Source organism: Triticum dicoccoides, chromosome 3A (assembly GCF_002162155.2).
Source record: "Triticum dicoccoides isolate Atlit2015 ecotype Zavitan chromosome 3A, WEW_v2.0, whole genome shotgun sequence".
Taxonomy (NCBI): domain Eukaryota; kingdom Viridiplantae; phylum Streptophyta; class Magnoliopsida; order Poales; family Poaceae; genus Triticum; species Triticum dicoccoides.
Window position 1 is genome coordinate 596,814,677 of NC_041384.1, and position 6,962 is coordinate 596,821,638.

The following is a 6,962-nucleotide window of genomic DNA, read 5'->3' on the forward strand; positions in this document are numbered from 1 at the left end:
ATTCTCCATTTCAATGTACATAAAATTATTGATGCATCTCCATTTCAATGTACAGAAAATTCAGTTTGATTCAGACTCCAAATCTATGAACCATTCTTCCCACATAGAGTAGAAACAGAGCCCCTATCCACACATCCAGAACACTTTTTTTAACTCCTAAACTTAGCAAGCTGTAACTCATGTAGTGTAATTTCTTCAGAGCTCTATCAAGCCCGACATCTAAGTGAGTTGCTTACTGCAGATTTTTGGAAGGTTGAAGGTGGAATCGAACTCCGAGCTCGAGGTTGCGCTGGTGCAGTGGTGGCTGCGATCGGGCCCGATCTAGGAAAAATCTTCCTCGTTTTTGGTCTGCATGGCGATGATCTGTTTCTTCAGGATCAGCTCGTTGCTAGAGCCGGCTCGGGACGCCTCCTAGACGACGACACGGTGAGTGGGTTTTAAATCTTTTGTTGCGTCGATCAGGTCGCATTCGATACGTATATGGTAGTGATGGACAGCTGACCGCTTGATTTGGTGTTTCTTCTGTGTGGTGTGGCGTGCGTGCTGATTTCAGAGCTTGAAGCGAGCGGAACACTGAAGGAGGATCTCGGGGATGAAGGAAGCGTCAGCGACGACCTCAGGCGAGAGGTATCGAGACTGCAAATCACTTTCCTATTTCTGCATTTCTTACTGTATGCAACTCCATTGGTATTCATATCTATAGCCTGTGGGGAGCAGCAAAAAAATGAATTTGTTGGTGCTTAAAATTTAGACTGGTCTGTTTGATACATCTGCACTGTCGAGGCGGTCTTCTTGAATAGACTCTGGGTGTTTTAGCCTAAATGGATTATTCAATGTTACGTATTATCAGTTCTAGATGAACTTTGTAGTTCGAAACGAGTTCCGAAATTGCCTGGGGGGCATGTTTAGTTTAATGTAGGGTGTGCTGCAGACCTAGAAGGAATATGTTGAAAAACTATAACTTTCTCCGTTCGTGCTTTCTTTGGTTGTGAGGATGTATATGGCAATTGATTTTTGTGTATTTTCAGTTTTAAATCTAAATTTTATCTCCTGAGTATGCTTGAACAATGCATCTATTATGTAATCGGTGTGATGATAGAACTGACAATATGTAGTATAGCTTGTTGGAGTATAACATGGTCTCTTGATTTTATTTATCAAAAATCCTGGTTCATTGCATGCTTTTGTTATAGAACTCTGCTTTGCATGTTTTATTATTCTGAAAGTTATATGAGGTTTTAGCCAAGCTGCTTTTGAATCTATGATCAGGCATGTAATGCAGGTAATACTAGAGCTTCCAGCCTCCTCAGGCTGGCGTGGGAACATCAGTAAGGGCTTGGAGCCTGTCAAAGAGGAGGTACAACCTACTACTATCTGTTGAACTGAGCTGGACCTCTGCTTTGCGTTGGCAGCGACTAACTTTGCAGCTCTAATGTGTACCCTTGACTACGAGAACATGATCTAGCAGGCACCATACTTTTCTGCTTGTTAATTTGGCTAGCATTTTTGCATGTTTCAGGCAAAGAGGACACTGCTGATGAAACATTAGGCCGAGACAAAAACAAATGCCTATTGGCTCAGTTTGCTAACCCATATGCAGTCTGCATTCGTGCCGAGAAAGGTATTCTATATGTGAGGCTTATAAGTGCATATTCTATGGGAAACTAGAACAGAAATAAACCAACTCTCCAAAGCCTGTTTTCATGGACACTCCGTGTGCATTGTCCGTGTGCCACTTCTACTGTGGTGAACTATACGTAGTCACTCTGACTAGATTTTCTTGATGCAAGTTTTCTAGACGAACTTTTGAAAGCCTGCTGACCCACGACCATCTCGATGATAGTTATGATCACATAATTCTGGGTTGAGAAGTTTGTTGATATATCAAAAAGTTCCAGGGGTTGCCATATGAGTAACTGAAGGAAAATAAATAAAATCTATGTTCTATGCTCTTGGTTATACTCCACCTGGCTGCAAGTATAATCCTTTGGCTTGGCTGACAGTTGAGCATGCACGTAGGGCAGTCAGTATGTTTACTGAATTAAGTATAACTAAACCTTCCGCTTTTCTGCCCCCCACACCACCACCACCACCACCACCACCAAAGAAAACACAATAAATGCATATGAAGATAATACTGACATGGCGAGGAATCTTCCTCTGTAATTCGGGCTCTAGGGCTTTTCTTGACCATGCTGTATACACGAAATTTTTAACAACAGTTTGCTTTACATGTATTTGCTAATGTATGATTAAATCTGTATTAGTTGTATTTTTTAGCGACATTATTATTTGTTGGATCCCAATCCATATTTTATCCTTCTTTAGTCTTTTTACTACTATTTTCCATACTTGTGTCATTTACTCTACCATTGTTTCTTCACTGGCCACACCCGTGCTGGTGCCGTCGCTCACGCTCCACCTGAACAGCGGCAACTAGGAGCTGCCGCGTGGGAACTACGTGTTCGAGGAGCAGGTCATGTGCCTGGTGCTAGACGTGATGGCATGGGATCAGACCGTCATTACCAACTACCAGCAACAGAACGCGCAAGTCGTCTACGGCCTCGGCATGACGTGTTGCCCTTTGCGCCAGCGTAGTGCAACAAGCTTGCAGCGTTGCTATATTATTTTGTAAAGAGATAGAACTTGTAGTACTGATCATGTGAAATGCGCCGATGTGGTAGGCAACCATCTTTTTTGAATGAAATGTATTTTAGATTGTAAAGCTGGCCAAAAAGAGCTGTTGAATGGGCGTTATCCTACCTGGCACCGCACAAACTTCCTTTCGGACGCCACAGGTGGCGCCCCAACCACTAGTAATGTACAATAGCCGAGCAACCATGTGCTACCACCCGTGTGGATCCATCACTGATGCTCACATTATATCTCCCCACATGTCTAGAGAACTAGGGCGGCAATCGCCGCCACTGCTGGCCGGTTAGGCAGGATCTATACTACTGTTGACCATTCGCCGCCGCATGTGGCTGCAAATGCAGCCACTACACACCTGGAACATCACAAATGAGTCAGGGGCGGAGTCAGGATTGGGCCAAGCCCCGGGGCCCAGGCCTGCTACAGTGCCCTAGTGTCGCTACACTGAACACATCGTTTGTTCTTCACGCCCCAGGTCCAGCCCCCGGTCCTGGGTCTTGGATCCGCCACTGACTAGAGTTACATATACACTTGAATCCTATAGGATTAAGTAGAGAGTGTTTGATGCCACAATGAAAACAAATGAATTGTAAAAAAAAGGATTGCAATGGATGCTAGATTTACTATGAGATGTAGTATACATGAGTTCTTAGAAAAAAATCTTATAGGATCCAATACTATGAACCAAACGACCAATGCAGGAAAAAATCCTAAGGGTTCCTGCGAATCATAGGCAGAGCAGCCCTCCGAGGTATGTGTGATATGGAACTTGGAACCGTTGAGCCCCACATGACATGCCACACCATCAAAAGAAAAGGGTACTAGAATACACTAGCAAGTGGCAAAAGCTTCAAAGCTGGGTCACTCGATTTGATGCGCCGGCCTGACCCTCCCCGGAGCACAACTTCATAAAAACCTCCCTCCCGCGCAACCTGGGAGAAAGGGTAACCGCTCCAACAAAGGCTGCCTGCCAATAGATCAAGAGCATCTCCTCCTTCCTCTCCTACCCCCTCCAAAGAAAAGCATCTCTCGCGGCATAGAATAGATTCATCCACACGCATACCTAGCCTCGATCTTAAACTACAGTGGCTTGTGGGTTTTCTCCGCCGCCACGCCATGGCTTCCCTGCCTCTTCTTCCTCAGGTCCTCGTCCCCTTCCTCGTGCTGCTCTGCCTCTCTCCGGCCTGCGCTGCCCGGAGGGTCTCGGTGGCGGTCTACTACGAGACGCTGTGCCCGTTCTGCTCCGGCTTCGTCGTGAACGAGCTGGCCAGGATCTTCCGGAACGGCCTCTCCTCCAATGTCGACCTCCGCCTCGTCCCTTTCGGCAATGGGCGCTTCTCGCCCGACGGGTCCATGACCTGCCAGGTCTGCTCCCCATCGTAGGCCTCATGTCCCTAACTACGAGTTCGTTTTATGCATTGCCTCCTCGAAGTATTCACCTCTGCTGGGTTTCTTGATTTTGCAGCATGAGGAGGATGAGTGCCGACTCAACGCGATACAAGCTTGCGTTATCAGTGTCTGGCCTGATGCGGTAATGCCTCTTCATGCATGTATCCTCTGTTTCTTTTATCCAACAGTCCAACTCATGCTTTAGCGTGTAACAATTCAGTAATCATCCATCTATGATAAATCTCTCGAGCTCATCTGTCCCTCGGAGAAACTGAATTTAAGGCAGTGCACTAAGTGTCAGTATGCTTTCTCCTGAATACATACAGGAACGGCATTTCCCTTTCATATACTGCATCGAGCATTTGGCCCTGACTCAGAAATGGGGCGCGTGGCAGTCGTGCTTTCACGAAACTGGTCTGGCCTCTCAGCCTGTCTTGGACTGCTACAACTCAGGATACGGCAGGCAGGTGAGCTGAATTGTTTGTCTTGACCAATGGCAGTTGAGACTGTACAATCATCTGCTAAGAAACCAATTGAGTTTGCAGCTTGAACTCCAGTACGCGGCAGAGACGAATGCTCTCCAGCCCCCACACAAGTTTGTGCCTTGGGTGGTCGTGAACGGGAGACCCCTTGGCGATGTGAGTTGCCGCTTACTTTCATCCGAGAAACACTTTCCTGAATCTATCGGTCTGATTTAGCGTTACCTGTCATTCTGCAAGGATTACACCAATTTTGAAGCCTACGTTTGCAACGCTTATGACGGCGAACTTCCAGAGGCATGCAGGGGAAAGCACCTGCAAATTGCTCAGCACAAAAGAGCAAGCCCAGGACACAAGGTTTGCCCCGTTAACTGAACTGTCAACTGATCTTTAAAGTTTCAGTATAAGATGCTGCATTTCAGCTGGCCTACTGGGTCTAGATGTACCGATTTACAATCGGAATCGTATTTGCTTCTGCTGAAAGGATTGCGATGGCAGTTTTTCCTTTTGTTTTTGCGATGACAATGAACATTGATGCACTTTGCCCGACAAGAAGTTGCTTCCAATTTATGGAAGCCTAGTTTTCTTCTTCTTTTGTTTTTGGGCATGGGCACTTCACTTTGCATTGTTATATTCAGAGACATGCCTGATTGGGTTTCATGTTCTTATAACACAGAGGAATCCAAGAGAGATGGCCATTGTACTTGCTTTTTGCATTGCTCTGTGGTTCTGAAGCGATACTTCATCAAGATTAACCCGAACTTTTTCGGAGGCAGGTCAAGATAGTCCACTAACAAATAGCAGTAGCTGCATATATTGAAACGGGAAATTGTACATCCTTTAAAATAGTTATTATTGCTTTCATTTTATGCAAAAAGGCAGACGCTCTGTTCAATTCATTATTAAGATAGGAAAATGGGAGAATGAGCAGAGTTATTTACTAAAGTGTAAAGAGCAAAGAACAATTTTAAAAAGGAAGAAAATACAAGAAAGACGTTAGATTTCGGGCATGAATGCCAACGACCCATGGTTGATGTCCTCACTCAGAAGATAGTTCACATCGAGCACGGTAAAAGCAACTCTAGCGGAGTTGCCAAGTGGACAGCCTCCGTACTGTATATAGAGCATGCTCCATATTCATATGGAGATTGCCGAGGTAAAGTGCAAACACAGAATCGCCATAAAAGCCCCTTACATAATTTTTTCTCCCACGTGGGACCGGTTTGTCAATGGCTAGAAGACACCATCCTTCCTCACCTCGATAATGAAAGTTTTTAAACTAGGATTTCAACATGGATTAACAAAATGGATTTCAAGAAGGATTACAACTAGGATTTGAACAACCTTGGGCACTACGATTCTCTACTAAATGAACCAGGAGCTCTTCCTCCTCTAGAAAGTGACATCACAGGCGGGCAGACCGGGTGAGGGGTCAGCTGCCGCGACTTCTGCAGACCACGCAATCAATAAACACTTGGGCGTCCTGGATGCGGGATACAACCACATTTTTAAGGTCCAAGTGAGTGCGGCTTCCATTTCTATGCAAGCATCTGTCGAGATGTGGTCGAAATACTCGAGGGTTGCGGGGAAGCGGTTGTGGCCGACAACTGATTCAGCCTTATTGCGTGTGTCTTCCTCGACCCACTCGGAGTAGTCACACGCACTCTCCCAGAAATCTCTCTCGGTGCGGTTCTCTTCGGTCTCGTTGAGGAAAGGTCCCCGAGAGTGCGCAGCCACACCGACATGGTCGATGGTGGTGATTGTGGCGGCGACTGGGAAGGGCGAAGAAAGGGGCAGGGTCACGGCCGGCTTGGGCATCGATGAGGGTGAGTGCGGTGGCAACGGCGATGGTGGTTTTATATACCTGCGAATGAGCGTGTGCTTGCTCCCGTAGGAGTTGTTGGGATTCCCCCAAGTGTATGGGCGAAGTAGAACAATAGCAACTATTTCCATTAGTTAGAGAACCAAGATTATCAATTCAGTAGGAACTTCTCCCAGCAAACAAAGTAAGCAATACCTGCACACAACACTCAGAACAACTTGTCCCCAACACAGCAAGAAGATTGTCAAGCCCCTTGCCTCGCAAGTCACAAGATTAAACGCAATAGATAGAGATAATTGGTAGCAAAGTACAATGATAACCGTAACAATTGTGTAGAAAAATTCAGTAATGTAGAATAGACCTAAGTGGCCATAGGTTCACTAGTGACATCTCTCTCAAACAAGAAAATGACATGGTAAAGAAATTACAGTTGGGCATTGATTAATATTGCAATATTTATGACTATGATCATTTATGGCATAATCTCATATAGACATTACGTCTGTGATAAGTAGACCGTTAATCCAACTGCATGTACTACTAGTACTCTACTCTAAAACTACTATCCAACATGCATCTTGAGGTATTAAGTTTACAAGAAACAGAGCATCACAATAAGC

At 45.4% G+C, this 6,962-nt stretch overlaps 1 protein-coding gene and 1 long non-coding RNA gene across 7 annotated transcripts in view; both read left to right on the forward strand.

Moving 5' to 3' along the window:
• The window catches only part of LOC119269457, a 4,198-nt gene extending 1,347 nt beyond the window's left edge, over window positions 1-2,851 (forward strand). For 4 of the 5 annotated variants that reach the window (XR_005133619.1, XR_005133621.1, XR_005133623.1 and 1 more), the window contains exons 3-7: window positions 242-426; window positions 554-627; window positions 1,283-1,357; window positions 1,520-1,621; window positions 2,431-2,851. This is a non-coding gene — a long non-coding RNA (uncharacterized LOC119269457). Of the gene's footprint in view, window positions 1-241; window positions 427-553; window positions 628-1,269; window positions 1,358-1,519; window positions 1,622-2,430 lie in introns of all 5 variants that reach the window. The other variant, XR_005133620.1, reaches the window with a different exon arrangement.
• Window positions 2,852-3,660: 809 nt separating this feature from the next.
• LOC119272250 (gamma-interferon-responsive lysosomal thiol protein-like) lies at window positions 3,661-5,521 on the forward strand. 2 transcript variants are annotated; one of them, XM_037553774.1, is made up of 6 exons: window positions 3,661-4,017; window positions 4,118-4,183; window positions 4,368-4,508; window positions 4,587-4,679; window positions 4,761-4,877; window positions 5,197-5,521. In XM_037553774.1, exons 1-6 carry the CDS (start codon window positions 3,769-3,771, stop codon window positions 5,251-5,253), a joined length of 723 nt encoding a protein of 240 aa, XP_037409671.1. In that variant the 5' UTR covers window positions 3,661-3,768; the 3' UTR covers window positions 5,254-5,521. The 2 variants fall into 2 exon arrangements, with proteins under 2 accessions (XP_037409671.1, XP_037409672.1); XM_037553775.1 differs by lacking the exon at window positions 5,197-5,521 and having other exon boundaries at window positions 4,761-5,035.
• The last annotated feature ends 1,441 nt before the right edge of the window (window positions 5,522-6,962 follow it).

Coding starts and splice junctions, on each gene's coding strand:
- LOC119272250 (XM_037553774.1), top strand. CDS start 3,769: ATGGCTTCCCTGCCTCTTCTTCCTCAGGTCCTCGTCCCCTTCCTCGTG. Junction 4,184..4,367: donor TCAGTGTCTGGCCTGATGCG/GTAATGCCTCTT, acceptor GAATACATACAG/GAACGGCATTTCCCTTTCAT. Junction 4,878..5,196: donor GAGCAAGCCCAGGACACAAG/GTTTGCCCCGTT, acceptor CTTATAACACAG/AGGAATCCAAGAGAGATGGC.